Source organism: Lissotriton helveticus, chromosome 5_1 (genome assembly GCF_964261635.1).
Source record: "Lissotriton helveticus chromosome 5_1, aLisHel1.1, whole genome shotgun sequence".
NCBI lineage: Eukaryota > Metazoa > Chordata > Amphibia > Caudata > Salamandridae > Lissotriton > Lissotriton helveticus.
The window spans coordinates 1,812,157,979-1,812,178,492 of NC_136065.1; the positions used below are offsets into that span (position 1 = coordinate 1,812,157,979).

The 20,514-nt window shown below is 46.7% G+C and overlaps 1 protein-coding gene across 1 annotated transcript in view; it reads left to right on the top strand.

The window, feature by feature from the left end:
• CCDC43 (coiled-coil domain containing 43) overlaps positions 1 to 20,514 on the top strand; it is a 101,505-nt gene that overhangs the window by 14,354 nt on the left and 66,637 nt on the right. Inside the window, exon 2 of the mRNA XM_078645156.1 lies at positions 11,315 to 11,405. Within this exon, the coding sequence (XP_078501282.1) occupies positions 11,315 to 11,405 (91 nt within the window). The remainder of the gene's footprint in view (positions 1 to 11,314; positions 11,406 to 20,514) is intronic.

Here is a 20,514-nt window from a genome sequence, read left to right on the forward strand (position 1 = left end):
TTCTGGCCTGCTCTTTGATTTTCTTCCAATCAAAAATCTATTGTGCCACTCGTATTGCACCGTCTTTTGACAAGCACTAGATGATGCAAGAGCCTAGTTGTGCTGAAAGGATGTATGCTTAAAGTGTACCCACATTCACTATAGCTATTTATGGGGTAAACCTGCTGTCAGAAGGATTGGTGGCAGCTTAGGCACCCCTGTGCTATTTCAGTCGTTACTTTCATTTTTTCATACCCCAATAAACATGATAAAATCCTCTTGGGGAAAACTGGTGTAATGGAAGGAGAGGTGAATTACAAGGTATCAATGCCTGACTCATCCCCTTGACGCAGTTAGGGTCAAATGTGCCATGCTAACCAGATAACCTGGATTTAGGTTATACTTATACACCTGTCTTAAAGGACAGATGGGTAAGAAGTTTGGTGTTCAAATATGGGCAGAACAGATGGAGGTGGTCATACCTTTGGGTTATCTGCGTCCAGGGAGTCCTGTTGTATTCAGTAGCCAGCTTTATTCCACGCTGCCAGCATATTGGACTTTCTTTTAGATATGTTCAGCTTGGATGGAAATCTGTGCCAGCAAAGAAATAAGTAAAGCCCTAGTGTACATAGCTCACCATTGTGCCTGTTTTATAACTGGTTTATCATTCATCAGCGCCTGACTCTAACCATGCCTACCCTTCAAACATGGTGCTGAATCCCAAACACGCGTATTAAACTAGCCTAGGCTGCTCTACACAGCGCTTCTACCACTCAGTATTTGTTAAACATCTGTGCGTGAGCTCAACAAGAGCAAGTGCTCATGTTTTGGCAGAAAACCCCATTCTCACTTTGCGGTAGGACTTCTTGTGCAAGTCTGGGTCCATATGAGAAGATGGCTTTTGGCACATGCCTGTTTTTGAGACACACTGCCCATGCACAGCATACTCCTTCTCAAAATAAGCATATACCTCACACTACTCCTCTAAACATCCCATCTTATTTCACATATATCTCCACTAACCTGTTCCAGCGATGTCATTTACTGAGGTAACCCCATAATAATGCCAGATTTCAACATGGAGACAGATTTGCAAAGCCCAACATAGACTCCGGTGCTGGCTGGAATTCGACCTTCCAACTCGGAGCCAGGACCTGCTATTTTTGACAGAGTTGGAGAAGATGATGGTCGGGGAACATCTGAGGATCCTTCCAGTTACATCAACCCAATTGATGAGGCCAAAAATAATTGGTATGAAGAACTTGCGGATGCCAGTGGTCTGGACACCTTCCCAGACACTGGCCTGGTCTCTCCTCCTACTGTGGCTACGAAAGAAGTGAGTTCCTTTGCTGTGGTGATGAGAAGGGCGGCTGCATGTGTGGACCTTTTGATGCCTCAGAATCTGTCCTCCCAATGTGCTATACAATTCAACATAACCGAACACCCCACACTAGAGAGTCTGGTTATCCAGGCCTCCACATCTAAGGTCAACCATGGCGCATTCCCTACCACTAACAAGACAAGAAAAAATGCCTACCCCGTCAAGGTAAAAAAAAAAGCTTACTAATCCACTGCCATTTATATTGAAACCAACGGCATTCAAAGAATAGACCATAATATATTTAACCCCTTTGCTGCCAGGCCTTGATGCCAAGTCTTTTTTTGGCTAATTTAGGTAGTTCGTGCTTGGGGACCTATACCTTATTGTCCACTTAGGGTATCCATGCCAAATTTGCATCATTTTCTTCCAACATCCGTAGGATTCTAAAGTTACCCAGGCCTTGTGGATTCCATTGGAGGGAACTGAGAAATTAGGCAAAATACAGCAACATTTTGTGTTTTATGGGAAAAAAGTGCTGCAGAAGACAGAGTTTGTTATTTTTCCCTGCAACTGGTATCAATGAAGGGTCTGTGGTGCTAAAATCACCATCTTCCCAGCTTTCAGAAAGAGGCAGACTTTTGTCAGAAAATCAAACTTTTCTACACGGTTTTGGCATTTTACTGGGACATAGCCTAATTTTCCTATTTTTTGTGTGCCTTAAACTTCCTTCCAGTTAGTGGTAAAAATGGGTGTGAAATCAATAATGGATCTTGAAAAGCTATACATTTCTGAAAAGAAGACAACATTCTGAATTCGTCTAATGGTTATTTGTGTAGATCCTTCAAGGTTTTCCTAAAGAAAGTAACAGTTGAAATAAAATAAATGCTGAAATTGAGTAGAAAATAACAGCCATTTGTGCCTACATTTTGACCTGTAACTTCTTCTAACTATGCTAGATTTTTTTTAAAGCAATATACTGTTACGTCCAAGGGACCCTTCTGGTTGCGGGGATATATCAGGCTTGTAGATTCACCAAGAACCCGAGGTACCCAGAGCCAATAACTGAGCTGCAACTTGCAATGGCTTTTCATTGTGTACCGTTGGTAAAGGATAAAGAGTGAAAAATTGGTCTCAAGGAAACCTATCTATTTCCAAAATGGGCGTTAAGAAGCTGTGGTTTTGCACAACTCTGAATTTGTGGGTAGCCATTCTAGCATGTGAATTAGGGGGCATTTTTCAAAATGTCGTCTTTTTTACACACTCTTACATTTGGAAGGCAAAAATGCATAGAAGGACAACTGGTAATAACACTTGTTCTACTATTATCTGTTCCCCTAAATCTCCCAATCCAAACTCACTTGTGTTGGTAGGTCTAAAGCCCTTGACAGGAAATGAGTCAACACGCAACATGGACACATCACATTTTTTCACTGACAATTTACCTTTTTTTTACAATGTGCTTAGCTGTGGATTTTGAGCCCTAGCTCAGCCGGCACCTAGAGAAACCTAGCTAACCTGTAACATTTTTTAAACTAGACACCCTTCGGAATCCAGGATGGGGTGACTTGTGTGGCTTTCACCAGGTTATGTTAACAAGATTACCTTGCGAACCTCAAAATTTGTAAAAACAAAACAAAAAAGAAAACCTAATTTCCTCACATTTCTGTGATTGAAAGTTCTGGAATCTGCGGGGAGCCACAAACTTCTACCCACCCAGTATTCCCCAAGTGTTCTGATAAAAATGGTACCTCACTTGTGTGGGTAAGCCTAGTGCCCCTGACCGGAAACAGCCCTAAATATAATATGGACACAGACACAGACAAAAATTTCCGAGGCAGACTGTAAATGCTGCACCTCAATCCAAATAACTCCAAGTGAATGTCCCGTGCACAATTCTTCCGGCACTTGCCGCTGTTAGGTGCCACTGAGAACCAGATACAGAAGTTTTTCAACAATGGGAAGGTGCACTAGGAAAGAAATCCATATTCAATTTGATTGTTCCATCCTCTTTATTAGTGATATGTAAAATACAAGTTAAAATCCAGCCAACGCGTTTCGTTCTATGTTACTAAGGAACTTCATTAGGGCTGAAAATATTCACACAAATACTACATATATAATGAATTCACATGACATAATTTTGATAAACTAGTCAAACATCTTACAAACATCATTATATTAACAAGCATAAACATTCCAACTTTCCTGCATCCCATGGAAGTTGTCATGATCACATAGGTAGGCACAAACATAAACAAGGAAAACCATTTATCTACAGCATATAACTGATCCACACATGAAAATTACAAAAAGGAAAAATTTAATATGTATACAAAAGTAAAACCAACAGGAGAGAACACAGAAAAAAACACCATCTACTAACATGTAAATAGACTAACTTCCACTTCATTTAATTGGCCATTTAAATCTTCATACATGTAAATGTAAATGTAGTTGAGCTTATATAGCGCACAGCTACCCGCAGTGGGTTTCCCGGCGCTTGCTTAGGGAACCCTTCCTGGTATTCCCCTGTGAGATAGCAGGGTATCCACAAGGTGAAAGTCAGGCATCCCGCCGCGAGGGGCCGTTGTGGAGATTAAGCAAGCTATTGCCCAGAGTCGCAGAGTGTGAACCCGTGAGTCGAGGAGGCACCGGGGCGAGAATTATCGAGTCCGTGGAATTTTTTTTAGCCCAAGACCCGCCGAGGCGGGGAATTGAACCCTGGTCCAGGACCGATCTCAGCTTCCGGGTCTGCTGCCTCTAACCCCTGAGCCACACTTCTCCACCATATGTATACATATATAGTTCGAATAAAGTGATTATATATCCAAGCAGAACACTGAATCCTATCCCACGCAGCAGATAATGTCCCGATGTCTCCCAATTCGTGTACCCATATATGATTGCTCTCACCTCAAAAGTAATGTTGAGCGGGCGTCATATATGCCATTTGTAGTATAGTCTCATCATAGTATAGGAAACATTCTCCTCCTCAGATTATAAATAAATCCCAGGTCATGAACGGTATCAAGGGACACTATCACGTCCCAGTACTGATACATGTGTAAATGAAAACATTAAAAGCACATTTCAGCCAAATTTATAAATGTAAGGTCCAATCCTCATGTGCAAGTGATCTCCCAGGCTACTAATCTCAAAATAGGGCATAGACCAATTAACACAGACTTGTAAGGCACCGAAGTACCAAAAGATTCTCAGCACTCATAGTCCCAAGTATAGCCTTTATGATAAATACGGGCCCACACTAATCTTCCAAACACATGCCCCAGCCCAATCTCCAATGGCAATATAGCAAACGCATGTACCAATATGTCAACACGACTTCACTGAGATATGAACACAACTACTGAGCCCCACATTGTAAACGAGACCTTCAATAAGGATGAGTGATGTCTTATCAATATCGTAATGCCTATGAATATTTCTCAAAGCCCAATAACCAATTCACCTGCATATAAATAATAATTATTCGTGGTTTCAGCATATTTAACCAATGAGCCCGACATAATAAATGAGCCCTTTTCTAAGGACGACTGATGCCTTATCAGTATCATAATGCTTTTGAATGATTCTTAAAACCTGGGTCAATAACCCTTTCACCCGCATATAGATAATAATTGTTCATGGTTTTAACACATTTGACAACGTTGCATGTCTTGCACAATTCATATCCCAATATGTATGACCTCTACATTGACGTTCCGCATAATGTTAACAGTCAATGCCTGTCCGATATCTCACTCCAGATCCTGTGATCTCTAGAGATGCAGTCAAAAAAGGAGGAATATACCACAACTAACGGACCAAATCCCCCAGTGTCCTCCCTTAGTGTGACTATTAAAAAATACGCGCTCACCGGATTTCTGATATTGTGGCATATGGGGTGCGTTCTGCTTTTGAAAGACCCGCACCATCTTTCACACACTTTAAGAAGTAATCTGTGCATACGTCAATCGCGCTGCGTGGTATGCTCGAAACGTATCGATGATGAAGGTCACGTTACTGCAGAGCACGCCGAAACCACCATATTGGAACGATTGTTGAGATTGTGCCAACAGTAACGCCCCTTGCCATACCGGGTGGATTTCACGCAATATATCCTACTTAGTGGCAGGACTTCTAAAAGGAGTTGTAAACCTATTGTGTAGGTCGACAGATTACATAAACCTTGCCCTAATTAAGCATGTATGTCAATCATACCAAAATTACTGCTCCATCATTAACAAGATATGTTCTAGTAGGAGCCTAACAATCAATGACAATCTTCCAAAATAATGAGGTGTTTTGTGGTACACAGTTACCGTGAGGGGAGCATGAAGAACCAAAATGTTTTCGCCATAATGGACCTATTAGAGCTAACCAAGAAATTGTTACATATACATTTTAACACAAGGGATGAAGTGCTTGCAAGTTAGTAGAAAAGGTTGTATGGGCAAGACTTATAGCACATTGTTTCCTCTTATCCAATAGCTATAATATGATTGGCATATGGGTAATATGATCAAAGACAAAGGCCCCAAAGGACATATAATACAGGCGCCATCCAATATATCATAAAATACCATCATCACTTGACCCATATAGGGCAGGACAAGTTAATAACACAGAGACTGGGCATGGGACACCATCTCCACAAGCAAATCAACAGTGCCAGAAATATACACACAAATACTAAATACTAATTAAAATCAGCAATTTAGACAGAATCCATCTAACCCAAGTATGATACATATGATTACTATAGAACATTTCATGTCATGGACAGTCATTAATACCGCCTCCAGACCAACTCCTTATATTCGTATATGACAGTCCTAATCATACATCAAAGGGACAGGAGTACAGTAGGCCAATGGGGACTCAAGCCCATATCTTGCCATATTTGCAACTATCACTCTAAAAAATAATGGAGCTCATTATCAGTATTGTGGCCATGGATAGTTGCTCTTAAGCAGCAGATCCATTTAGCCTCTAACTGTCGCAGGGCCACCTCCCTAGCTTTCTAACAGTGGCATGGTCAATCTCATGAAACCAAAAATCAGGATCCCCAGGATGTTTGCTCTTATAGTGTTCACTCATAGGGTATCTGGAATCACCAATTAATATGGCCCTACAATGTTCCTGTATCCAGTATTTAAGACAACGCACTGTGCTTCCCACATATTTCCTTCTAGCATTTGAAGCCCAGTATATATACCATATAAGTGGTGTTACAATTGATAAAATGCCTGATGTTATATTGATGTATTGTATATGAAATCCCTAATCTTGTTTTTACCATATGGGCAGATGTTACAAATATTGCATGTAAAAAAGCCTTCAGGTTTGGGTGGTAACCATTTTCCTCTCTTATGAGTCGTTGTGATGTGGCTGGGACAGATCGTGTTCCTAAGGGTCAACCCTATAATGTATATTACAGCTGGATTGTTGGTCAGGGAATCTTGCAAACCTGGGACGTCCAAGAGTAAATGCCAATTTTTCTTTAGGATTTTGAAAACCCTTTTGCTGTGGATGGTATAATTGGTAACAAATCTTAATCTCCCCTTTTGTACCTCACCTTTCCTTTTGTGTTGTTTGACAAGCAATGTAGCCTCCCTTTCTACCTGCTGAATTCTAGAGTGAGCTTTATTCAACACCCGAGTGTCACCCCTTTTAAGGAACCGCTTTTTGGTGTCTACAATATTTATCCAACATGTGTGTTCCTCGCTACGGTTCCTTCTTATACGGATCATTTCCCCATAGGGGATGTTGTTTATTACTGATCGTGCATGCACCCTGGAGGCATGTAGGCCCCCATTGCGTGCTGTCTCCTTACGGTATATAGCGCTTTGTACGACCCCATCCTTCACGTAAAACTGGAGGTCTAAGAAATTCATCCGTTCCCTATGATACACTGCCATTATATGGGTTATCTTTAAGGAAGGAGAAATATTGTTGAAGCGCTTCCTCTGGCCCTGACCAAAAACCTATGATATTGTCTGTGTAGCGCCCCCAAAAGACTATGGGGTCCATTGGGATGACGGGCGGACTTTGTCCGCCCGTCATCCTACCGGTGTATGGGACCACCCGCCATAAGGGCGGGGGTCCCGTGCCACATATTATGATGCGCCCGCCACAGTGGCGGGCGCTTCCCGCATTTGTAGCATTGCGGCGGGCGGTGCTGAAAGCACGGCCCGCCGCAATGCTAAAAATACACGTTGTGCATTTCAATGCACAACATGACAGGCACCGCGAGGTGCCTGCTATGTTGTGCATTGAAATGCAGGGGGGTACCATAGGTACCCCCATGTGCACCCCCCACCCCCATGGAGTCCCTGGGGGCCCGCAACGGGCCCCAGCAGGGGGACTCCGCATGCATGCCGCCACGGAAATGCATTCACAAATGCCTATCCTAATATGGCTGGCGGTGTCTAATAGACACCGCCACCATATAAACCCTTTTCCGCCCCGGCCGCAAGGCGACCGGGGCGGAAAAGCGGCGGACGGTCTTTCCGTCCGCCGCGACCAACCATGCCATCATAATATGGCGGGGGGTGTTTTGAGTCAGGATGGCGGGCGGATTGCCCCCGCCAGGCCGGCGGTGGCTACCGCCTGCCTGGCGGGGGCAATCCGCCCGCCATCCTAATGGACCCCTATATATTCAGTCCACGGGAAGGCACTCCTGCTCCAGGCGTGCTCCCTCTCATACCATCCCGTAAAGAGGCAGGCATAAGAGGGAGCAAACCAGGAACCCATGGCTGTCCCCTGTATCTGTTGGCACCACCGATCGTTGTGAAGGAAAAAGAAATTGTCAGAATTATCTCCATCATCTGCATTATCATCTCATTGTACTCAAAGGGGTCTGCCCCCTGCGTATCTAGGTAGGACCTGGCTTCCATAAAGCCAAATTCGTTTTATATGCAGGTGTACAGACTTTCTACATCAAAAGTGACAAGCCACAATTCCTCTGACCAACTAAAATCCTTAAATTCAACCAATATGTCCTTACTATCCTTTATGTAGGACATGTTTCTGGAGCCTAACATTGGCAAATTAGGACCACCTCTCTGTTGGCGAACCCACATCAGAAATAATGGGTTGGCAGGGTGGAAAAGGCCCACCCTTGTGAACTTTGGGCAAAATATATAAACAAGGAAATTCAGGTTGTCCTACCCACAAATAGCAGAATTCATCACCCGTAAGGAGACCGGTGTCTCTCCGCGCACTCTGTTTCAAAAAATGAGTGTTAACTCCTTAATGGGATTTGTTCTGATTAGCTCATAGCATAGTTTAATATTCAACTGGCGATCAATTTCACTCATACAATCAATCCGATTCACGATGACCACATTGCTGCCCTTATCAGCTTCCCTGATCACAATGTTATCATCCATGTGCAGTCTATTCAGTACCTGTCTCTCCCCTGAGGAAAGATTATATTTTACATGGGGACCAAATTTAACGGGGTTTCCCAACTGATACAATACCTCTGTTACTTTCCCATAACAAAAATATCAATATTGCGATGGTATGCAGTAGTGGGAATACATTCGGATATCGGTCTTAACCCACTAACTGTATTTACTTTTTGGGTGATATCAAGGTCATCCAAAAGTAAGGGTATGTCTCTAATTTCCCCATCCTCAATAGAAAGCAGGCACTGAGTATTCTGAACTTCCGCAATGGTGTGGATCGCGGAACTCAATCCCCCAACAGATATACAGTAGGCTGTGCAGTTCGTTCTGCAAAGAAGTCTTTTAATTTTAAGGATCTCACAAATCTGTATAGATCAATGTGTACATAGTTAAATCACCACCTTGTGTGGGACAAAAGTTAAGACCCATACTAATCACATTTAACTCGTCCTTGTCCAATATTCTTTCTGACAAATTGACAATTTTAAGGTCACTTCCATCACTGTCCATAGAGGTATGGTCATCACTATCCTCCATATCAGAGGGTAAGGCTTTTCTGATTTTTTCGACAGGGTAATTACACCCACTTTGGCCACTGCTCCCCCTTTTGTATTTCCCTTTGAACCTTCTCCCTCCCCTCCCTCCTTTTTGTTGTCTGCCGCTTATACGATACACCACATTTTTCCATTAAAACTGACCCTTTTTTTCGCAATGTGCCTAGCTGTGGGTTTTGAACCTTAGCTCAGCCAGCACACATGGGATACCTGCACATTGCATACCTGTACATTTTTTAAAACTATACACCTAGCAGAATCCAGGATTCGGCCACTTGTCTAGCTCTCACAAGTCCTGTTACCCAGAATTCCTTGCAAACCTCCAACTTTGTAAAAAACAACAAAAAAACACATTTTCCTCACATTTCTCTGATGTAAAGTACTGGAATCTGCGTGGAGCAGCAACATTAAAAAAGACCAGTATTCCACCAAGTCTCCCAATAAAAATCAACTTCACTTGTGTGGATAGACCAAGGGGCAGATTTATGAAGGCCTTGCGCCGCCGGTGCGTCATTTTTAACATGGGAAAAAGTGACGCACCGGCGGCGCAAGGCTTTCATAAATCTGCCCCCTAGTGTCTACAACAGGAAATGGCCCAAAACGTACTGTGGAGACTTCAAAATTATCTCTCACAAAAAGACATTGTTTTGCGAGGGAGTTACCTGCGCTTTTGGCCCAGGGCTTGGCAGCCATCTAGGTAAACCTATACAGTTCTGAAAACTAGACACCTGGGGAAGTCAAGGGAAGTGTGGTTTGCGTGGATCCCCCAATGGTTTCCTACCCAGAATCCCCAGCAAACCTTACATTTTGATTCTTAAAAAAAATTCTTCATATTTCTGTGTGGGAAAGTTGTAGGATCACTGGGCCAACACCAATTTCCAACCACCCAGCTTTCCCCTAAGTCTCCCAATAAAAATGGTACCTCACTTGTATGGGTGGGCCAAGTGCCCGCGACAGGGAGGGCCCCAAAATGTATTGTGGAGACATCAAAATTATCTATCGCAAAACAACCTGGTTTTGAAAGGGGGTATCATTGTTTTTGTCCCCGGGCTCAGCGGCCTTCTAGGGAAATCTACCAAAACTAAGCCATTTTTGAAAACTCGACACCTGGGGGAGTCCAATACGGTGTCTTGCGTGGTTCCCCCAATGTTTTCTTACCCAGAATCCCCCCAAAAATGTATTTTCCTCATATTTCTGTGTGGGATAACCATGCCTGCACAAATTTCCTACCACTCATTCTTTTTATATAACAATATGTTTCAGCAGAAATGATTAAATAACACACACATATTTGCATAAGCTTCATTAACATATTTACCTGAAACAGAAGAACTAAACATGTTAGGAATATGCATTTCTCAATTACTTGACTAACACTCATTTCAAATGTAAGAGGTCCTCAGAAGGTAGAAACAGTGTTTACAACAATAGGTATAATTGTATCTTTTTTATTGCTAGCATATGCCCCCTGTTTTTAGGTGGCATAATTTTTCCTTTTTATCTACTATTCTATTTTCATTTATTTTTTATATGCTTGTTAAGTTTGCGAGTATGTTTTATTGTAGATGGGTAAGTGGGATAATGCAAGAATGAGTGAATAAATGGAATCACAAATGCAAGGATGAATGACAGAGTGCATCAGTTACCACTTACTGAGTGCCTAAACTCACTAGTAACTGAAGGGACACTTTAATTTATAAGCCTTACCATTAAAATGCTGTGTAGGCTGGCAAACAAGATTATGTTGCCTTAAATAAACCAAGCTAAGTGATAATCTCATGGACCATTTCTTTGCAAGTCTACGTTGAACTTGGTTAATAAACACAATACTTTTCTTAAATAGAAAAGTGAGGAACAATAAACGTTTCTGAATAAATGTCCTCTACCCAAATAATTAAGTCTCCAATAAGTGAAAGATTTTGACTTAACAAGATGCTCCACAATTTGTATCCATACTTGGATGACCTCGTTTTATGCACGAGGTGAATAACTGAACATTAAATGCTAACATTCTAGCTGTGCTCTAACTTATCTTTTCCCCCTAGGAGGAAGTTTCCTTAGACGATGTTTGTCAAGAAATTTTCACAAAATGGTGTGAAGCTGAAAAATCATCACAATCTCAGGAGAAGAAAGAAGGTATAGCTGTGAGCACCACTGGGGTAAATTGACTGAGTGCTTTGCTGACTTCTCTAGGCAATTTCATTTGGAAGTTTAAAAAGGGATGGGCTCTTGTTGCTTCTAAATATGTTTTGATGGTTATAGCGGCAATGTTATTTTGTGTTTATATTCTACTAGTAAATAAATGAAACACCTGATGTAGTACACTGTGGTAAAAACAATAGGAACAGTTGAACAAACCTTCCTTAGTTTTTCTATACCGGGGTTGTGCAACCGTGGTCCTTGATGGCTACCATCATGTAAGGTTTTCAGGCTAACAACCACTTTAAATCATTCCCATTTTGATTACTGGTGTGTACACTTAGTGCCGACATCCTGAATGCTTGGTATGAGAAAGGGACACCATTTCTTTGTGACCTTTCTTTAGCTTGCTCAGACCTTTTGACTCTGGTGGCACTATTCCTGCGTTTAGTTTTCGCCTGCTCCGTACTTGCAAAATCTCTAGTAATGAAAAAGAAAAAATCTTAAAAGGGGCATAGAACCCGCCCATTATTTACCATTGGTTGGCTCCTATGGCACTCCAGTTTCCTTGCTTCATTTTGCATGGCGCCTCCTCCTTGCCTCCAGCTTCCCCTTGGGGCTCTGTGTGTAGTCCCTTCCATGGAGCTTGGACCAAGTACAGCTTCCGGTCTGTAACAAGCAACAACAAAATGCACTGCCTATCATGACATTTAACAATGGGATAACTCATGAATAATTTTTTTAATAACTCTTTTTATTAATTAGTTGTTCAGATTCACAACAGTACTGTTTGGAGGATTAACAAACACCATGGGCCCCTCGCAGGGAGGCTATGCACATTTTGTCTCAAAACTGATCACATCCGGCCCATGTATCACGCTAGCTATACCAACTGATGCATTCAGCAACGGGCTGCCTTGCCCCATCTCTTTATAACCATCCAGCTCCTCCCTTAGGTCCCTTTGTATTGTATCCATTGTCCCCAAATCTTACCAAATTTGCAGGGGCTTCCCGACCTTGATAGATCCAGCGTTCTGCCATCTGGCACCAGTTGAGGTCATTTTCCCATTCCTGGACTGTTGCGGGTCTGTTCGCTCCCCAAAGTCTGGACAAATTTTGCTTTGCTATCCCAGTGGCTACTGCCTGCCATAGTGTTAGACTTGGCATCTTTTGGTGCGTTTCCCTTGTCTTTTTGCTTTCTGACCTCCTGATTTTGACTTTGTATTTGCTGGGTTAGTGTCTCTGCGCACTTTCTCACTGCTGTTTAGTGTTAAAGTTCAAGTGCTCAGATTGTAAATTGTATTATGGATTGGTGTTTCCATGATTGGCATAGTTGATTTACCGGTAAGTCCCTAGTAGCATGCTCAGAGTGCCAGGGCCTGTAACGCAAATGCTGCTAGTGGGCCTGCAGCACTGATTGTGCCACCCACACGAGCAGCCTCTCAAAGGGATCTCAGACCTGCCACTGCAGTGTCTGCGTGCATTTTTTACTGTCATGTTGACTTGTGCACTAACCTTCCCTTTGATTACATATGAGTCACAACTAAGGTAGGCAGGCCCGAGTTACCCCTATGGGCAGGGTGCAGTGTACTTGAAAACTTGAAAGACATGTACTGGTGTGTGTGGGAAATGTTGTGATAGTGAAGTACAGTATAATTTCGTGTTTCCTTATTGAAAGGCTATCTGTCCCATAGGATAGAATGGGAAGTACTGGGTAACCTTTTACAAGTATATCTTCCCAATTGGGACAAGATAGAGAAATGGAGTTTAGTTTGCCTGAACTCCGAATGTAGACAGGCATCTTATAGTAATGATGATTTTTATATTCTGGGTTTGAAAATACCACTTTTAGAAAGTAGGTATTTCTTGCTTAGCCATCCTATGTGCCTCGGCTAGATTGTGCATTGACTATCTAGCTTGGAGTGACAGGGGCTAGGGATGTGCATTCTCTTCAGACAGACACTTGGGGGGGGGGGGGGGGGGATGTTGAGTTGTGTCCTGCCTTTCATGGATGAGTCACGGCTTGGCTGAATATACCTGGGCCGCATTTAGAGTAGTGGGAGGAGATTTCCTTGCAGCTGAATGGGCAGCATTGTCAATGTCTGCCTTGGACAATGCTGTCTCCACCTCCTGCTGGGAAGCTGGGCCAGAGAGGACCAAACTGGTTTGGACTGAGCACTGACACACTCTGCCCAAGAGAACAAAGAGAAACTGAGTATAAATATTGGGGCCCAGACCCTAAAACTTTAGAACTCGCTTGGATCCAGGAACCTGCCAAGAAGAGGAGCTGGAAGGAGGAGTACTGTCCCTTTGCTGTGTTACTACTTTGCTGGGTTGGTAGGCCTGCAGTTGCCACTTCAGCCTTGGGCAGTGAAAGGACTGAACTGAACTTTCTTCACATGTTGGCTGAGTGGCACCTTCAGTACTGCAGGCCCACCAGCAGCATTCGATTTACCGGCCATGGCACTCTCAGTGCACTTTATTAGGGACCTACTTGTAAGTCAAACATGCCAATCATGGAAACACCAATCCATAATGCAAATTACAATAGGAGCACTTGTACTGAACAGCAGTGAGAAAGTGCGCTGAGAGACTAAACCAGCAAAAACAGAGTCAAAACTAGGCGGTCAGAAAGCAAAAAGACATGGGAAACACACCAAAAGATGCCAGATCTAACAGGGGCATTTATGGTAGTCGATAATTGTCGATGATGAGGAGTACCAGGTTCTAGAATTATTTGTCAGAAGAGGGTCCTTACGACTAAAAAGGTTTGAGAACGGGGTCTCTACATCAAAAAGTTTGAAGACCTCTGCTCTATGGTCTCGAGTTTGTGTGTTGAACGGGATCTACTGTAACCCCTCGCCTGTGCAGAGGCCAGCGGTTCTGCCATGTTCTCAAGCCTGCCCCAGGACTTCCAGATGCTGCTTCTACCACAAGTTAGGGTGTGTTCTGGCCACCGCTGGGCACAAGGGCGCCACCACGAATCTGCTTTTGTTAGTTGTGCCCGGGGTCTCAACTGGCCTGCCCCTCGGGCCGTGACCACCTTGGGCCTCTGGGAATCCAAAGTGTGACGGGGGGTCTCCTCAATGTCATTCAATATATGCTTCTTGGGGACGCAGGTGGCCCCGGTCACGTGGCCTCCTGCCACTGGGGAGGTCATGCGTGTCTGCTTCAACCGCGGCTCCACAGGGTGAGATGGGCGGGGGGATGGACCAACAACCGGGGGTGGGGCAGACGCGAAAGCGCCCTCACCCGACGTTTCAGATTGCCATTGGCCGCAGACCCCGACTGCCCCAGTGTGGACTCTACTAGGGACAGATTTGTCCTTGTGTCCTCCTGCAGCCGGACATCAAGGCAGGCCTGTGGGCAAGCCACCCAGTGCCTCCCCCCCCCCCCCCCCCCCCCCCCCGGCGGCCCCAGGCCACCCATGCATCGTCAAGGTCCAACGCAAATTGCAGAGGCGCGGCTGCTGCCTAAGAATGGTCGCCCGCCATTTGCCTCACTCGTTTTCTCGAGGCTGTAGTATGCCGCCCTCTCCACCAGGGGCTCTGATAGGGGTCTTCGGCCACAGCTGGCCGCTCCGTCGTCACAGTTTCAGCCGCGGTTTCGGATCTGCGGGTGCCCGCTCCAAGGGCGGGTGGTCCAGCCCTCATGGCGGGTACTGGGGCGCCTACTTCGCCCCAGGGCCCCACTGGTGCGGTGGAGGCCCTGCCTACACTCTCGCGCGACCCCGCTGCTCCAGGGATTGTCAAGCACCCCGAGTCCCCTCTCACCAACTTCTTGAGGATGCCCCACTGACTAGTTCACATTTCTGCCTGCCATCTCCAGGCTTCTGCACCACTTCTCTGCGGGCTATGTGTTGTACTTCCATTTATGCTGCTCAGCCAGTGTGTATGTGTGTATGTATGGAACCTTGGTATGAGTGATGACTGCGTGGAATGTTGGTGTGCCTGATGGAGGAGAAGGATGACAGTTAGAGAGAGTGGGCTGAGCAGCGAAGATGCAGCTCCTGGTGGGGCTCTGTTCCAGCTTTGAACCAGCTCTTGAATTAGCTAGGAACCTGTAACTACTATCTTGGAACTTGACTAATAAACCTCTACATTGAAATACTTGGCTACCTCTGGTCCTATGTACCATCCACCATACAACACTATGCAAGCTGTCTGGGACGGCCACACGCCATCCCACTTCGAGCTCCAATTTTCCACCTGTATGGGGGTGCAACGCAGCCACCTGTACCCGCGTGCAGGGGGTACAGCTCTGATGAGGACAGATTAGTGAACGGATTGCGGGTCTTTGGCGCCAGGCTCATGGGAGCTTTCTTATAGTTTGGCCATCTTGGCAGGAGCCAAGCCACGCCCCAACTCGTGAACATTTTAGCCATACTGTTCAATAATCCAATAAACTACATGGATTTTATTTGAAGAACAGTCATGCATTTGTGTAAGCGGTGGCCGTGAACTGTGTGCAAATGGCAGTCACTGTATTTATTTTTGACACATTTTCATTATTTGGAATCTGTTTGGAATATGTATAGTATGAAAAGTCCCATTTATGCATCCTCTTCTGTCAGCCACGCCCCATGGTTTTGGTGTCTGGTTCTCTGTTCCGTTACACACCTCTTCTCAGCCCCTCTTAGTGTTTGTGACCCTAAAAGCATACAATTTCCTGTCACATTCAGGCACTGAACAAAATGCTGGGAAAAAACACGCTCCACATATCTGTCGAGGCTACACTGGAGCTCAGTGTATGTAGTTGCATGCCATCCAGTTGCAGCTCAGCCCTGCCATGGCCCTCTTATGGAGTTTCGTTCAGTTTGATCTCGTAAATGTGTCTCCACCTTCCTAGTTACTGCGATCTAAGCAGTTGCAGACTTGCCAAAGAAAATGTGTTGTGATTTCTTTAGGCGAGGAATGAGGAAGGGAACTTAAATATAAAAGGACCGTGAGCAGAAAAGAAAACAGAAACTGCGTGTAAGGGTGCAGGAATGTCACCGCTGTAGTGTCCTGCTGGAATCTCTCTAGTGTTCTGCTTGTTTGTACCCCACACTTTACACCCACCCATCACGGGCGTCACCGATCAGTAAAATAAAAGGGGCCGAGTGCACGTGCCATATACTGTGCATCTGTGTGGTCATTTAGTTAGCATGTGTGCCTAGGGCCCAAGCCACCACAGTGGCGACGAGCGGGTCGATCCCTGCATGAGCGGTCGACCGCTTGGTGCTTTTCTCATGAGGGGAGAAGAATAGCTCCTGTACAGGCCATCCCCAGCATCTGCTGCCTGCTATTGTGGGCTGAGAAAAAGGAAGAGAAGCGTCACACTAGTACGCACTGGAGGTGGCTCGGCGCCGCCAACCCCTGCGAAAGTGGCGAACAGCACCCACTGCATGGGCCAAGGGATGGTGCTGACACTGAAGCGGCCATGAGGTCAACAGGTGAGAGGCTCACGGATCAGCCCTGCCACCCTCCCACCCACCTTCGCACTAGTGAGAGCCGGCAGGAACCCCTTGCTGCAGTCGGGCCCAGGCCGCCACTGCCACGTACAAGGAATGCCACTCACAAGCGGTGAGTGAGGCAGAGAGGACTTCGCAGAGAGTTTGCCGCTGCGAGCACAGATCGCCCCCACACCCCGAGCAGTGACTTAGTGCAGGCCTGCAGGGTAACCCAGCTGCCCACGCAGGGCCAGCCTGATGACAAGACAACTGAAGATCCTCCCGCAGCAGCCTTCAGAGAAGTGACACCGCCCCACACAAGCATTAGACAGACTTTAATGTTGTTGTAGGAGAGACTACACCTACAATACATAGCCCGCATCTCACACTGAGCTACAGATCGATGCCCGTCGGCAGACCGCCACTGCCCAAAAAGATTGAGCATGAAGCATGGCGGTTACGTGTCTGCATGAGCGGCGTTGGGCATTCTGCCTTTTTTGGAGGTCGCGGTACCCCTTGACCTGGGCGGCGGCCTGAGAAGAGTGGCGGTGATTAGGCCACCTGGCTGCGGCCCAATACACCACACCATGGCAAGTGACTGCCACGACCTCATGCACAGTGTCACTAAATGGCCAAGAAAGTGACACAGGCCATCAATTGGGCAACAGTAAAGCCTCCCCCACTGCCCACCGTGAATCAAAAATAGCCCGCAGTGCCTCTGCCTACCTCCTCAAAATGCTTGCAGCAGTGAACGCAGTCTGCCCTCTCTGTTCAAATATGAACTTCCCTGCCGTAATCTCAGCAATGAGCTGGGACCGGTAAATAAAAGCGCGACACGGCCACCTTGTGGCTGTTCATTGCACCGCGTCCTCGTGAAAGAGGGAGCACAAAGGTTTAAAGTCCTGCAAAAGAAAACAGAAGATATTGCAGGCACGTACCCCAACCTGAACCTACGCAATAAACAAATAAATCCGAACCAACGGGAGTGGCTCCCCATCCCCTGATAGTCATAAAGACAAAAACAGTCAGTGCTGCACGTCCTCACCTGTCGTGCCCTTGTACTGGCAGTGCTGGCGTAGTTTTCCCATAGGGCAAAGACAGCGCACTGGAAGAGAGACAGTGAGAAAGGCCCCACTGCCCCTAACACCCTATGCACGGGGCAGACAGCAAACCCCCAGGGCTCAAAGATAATCGGCACACACATGAGCAGAGTGCTACACTCCCCCCTCCCCTCCTCCCCCCCAACACCACCCCCCACATTGCAATTTTGCCACCACTGCCTGCTGGAACATGCCCAATGCAACTGCAAGTGAGAAGAAACTGACTAGATAGTGCACCTTTGGCCTCCCTCCGCAAGAGACAATCAGCCACGTTCCACAGGCCGCCAGCAAGATAAGCACGATAACAGCACGAAAATAAAGCACTACACTGACTCTATCAGCAAGGCAATGGCCCAATCCAAACAGTCACTCATGGCAAGTATAAGCCAACCTGCAACGCTAGCACCTGCAGTGCCCAGCATACCAAGGTACATACGTGGGATTGGCCTTAGCAGTTCTACATCCCAGAACTCTGCAAGAGGAAGACCAGAGCACTGCCTGCCACCTCTGCAAGGTATGATGAGAGAGACAGGCCAAGTGAGGACCATGCCCCACGTATGCGGCCTGTCGCTGGCTGCAAGAGGGGGAGAGACTGACAACTCCCGCAAGAAGCCTCAAGAAATGCAGAGCTAAACACAAGCAGCGACGCTAAAGACAGCCAACACCAGCAAGGAAAGAAGAGCAACCAGACAGCAAAGTCTCAAGGTAGCAATCCTCACCTAAAGCACAAGAAAGACGGGTGCAGAGCGCGCAACCCCCAGTGGCTTTTTGATGCCACCACAAGCCACAAAATGGGCACACCAAGTGCCAGAAGTGGGCGCCCATGAAGAGGACTGAGCACACAAAGCCAGAGGTGCACAGAAGGCCACACCCGCGGACCTGACATCTAGGGCAGGTGCCCGGGAGAGAGAGACCTCTCCAGAGAAGAACCAACGCTGAAGGCACCATGGAGAGCCTCCCCATTTCCAGTGCTCCAGCCACGCCCTGTCGTGGGCCAAATCAAGCAGTGTCCTCCCTAACACTGCCTCAAGACGTAGTCGCCTGCAACCCAAGACAGGCAAGAGGAGAGTTGCACACTCCACGTGGCAAGCTGCCACAGCAACCTGTGCTCGGACGACAGGCAACACTGGGCCGGATGCCACATTTGTACTGCAAGCATGGAGCACGTCACATGAAGTGACCGTCCCCACCGAGCATGCCTGCATGGAGGCATGAACAGGTGCCACAACGGCGCAAGATCTAGGCGCAAGCACTACACCCTCGAGAGAAGAGGTAACCTGCCATCCTGGCAGAGGACCACAGCGGAAATCCCTGAGGAGGGGATGATGCCCGTGAAAGGTCCTCAAAAGGAAGAAGCAAGTCCTACTGACCGGACAGACCTGCGACAGGTCCGCAGAAAAGGAAAGACCTTCCCAAGAACAGGACACGACCAGCGAAATGTCCATGTGGCGCAAACATGAGACATGTGGCATGCTGCCACATCACAGTGATGAGCCTGGTCGGAAGAAGGTGAAGAGCGTGGAATGACGCCAAGCCACAAAGAAAGGAAGGAGAGTGGCATGACGCCACAGGGCAAACAACCACCACAGGCACGAAAGAAGGAAAGAAAAAGAGCAACAGGACAGAGGACTTGTGCCAGCACTGGAGAAGGTGTTAATCAGCACAAGCCAGCAACCGGGGTGCAGAGATGTCACTGGAGACAGCTTTGCGGGAGGACCAACCGTAAGCCGCTAGCAAGCACGATCTGCGTCCAGGCCCCACGCTTTGCAGTTCGACCATCCTCTAACCTGTCACCGGCTGCTTGGCATCGATAGCACCAATCCTAGAAAGTGCACCTGCTGGAAGACAACTGAAAGTGGCCACAAAGTCCCTCCAGTCCTCCTCAATCCATGAGGGCACCGAAAGCAAGAGACCGCTGCCTGTTTGCTCAACTGAAGGAAAGTTAGCCTGTTCGTCATCCAAAGTGCATCATCACCAAGAACATCAAAGGAGCATCGCACCACCAGAGTGGATGAAACCACTCGAGATAGCTGGAGCTCAACGAGGCATTCCTGGTGTTGTGGGACGCTTGCCACCCAGGAACCTTCTGTGTGTTCCTGTGAACTGGAAGCCTGCTGAAGAAAAGCGTTCTAACCCTTGGACCATCCACCCTTGGGGTTACACGAGGCTCGGCCATGGCCCTGTTGGGAGTTCTGCAGCGACCCCTTGGTGCGGCCTACAAAAGGCCTGCACAGCCCACACGGTCATGTGGCAATCCAGGGGCAAGGGCCTCAACGGAATTCCTGTGAGAGGGGAATCCAGATCGGAGAGATGCCTGCAGCAGCTCCACGATAGGCACCAGGAAGCACGGAGGTCACAGATGAAGACTGGTCACCCAAAGACCATCTGAGGAAGGCACAGAACCTGAGCCCTGACTGTGAGAACACCCAGTCTGAGACACCACCCTCTGCGGCTACATGAGTGACTTGGCTCTGGTCCTGTTGGCAGTTCCTCAGCAACGCCTTCGTGTGGCCTTCACGAAGCCTGCACAGTCCACACGGTTCCATGGCAGCCAGACAGGAAGGCCCTTCAGGAA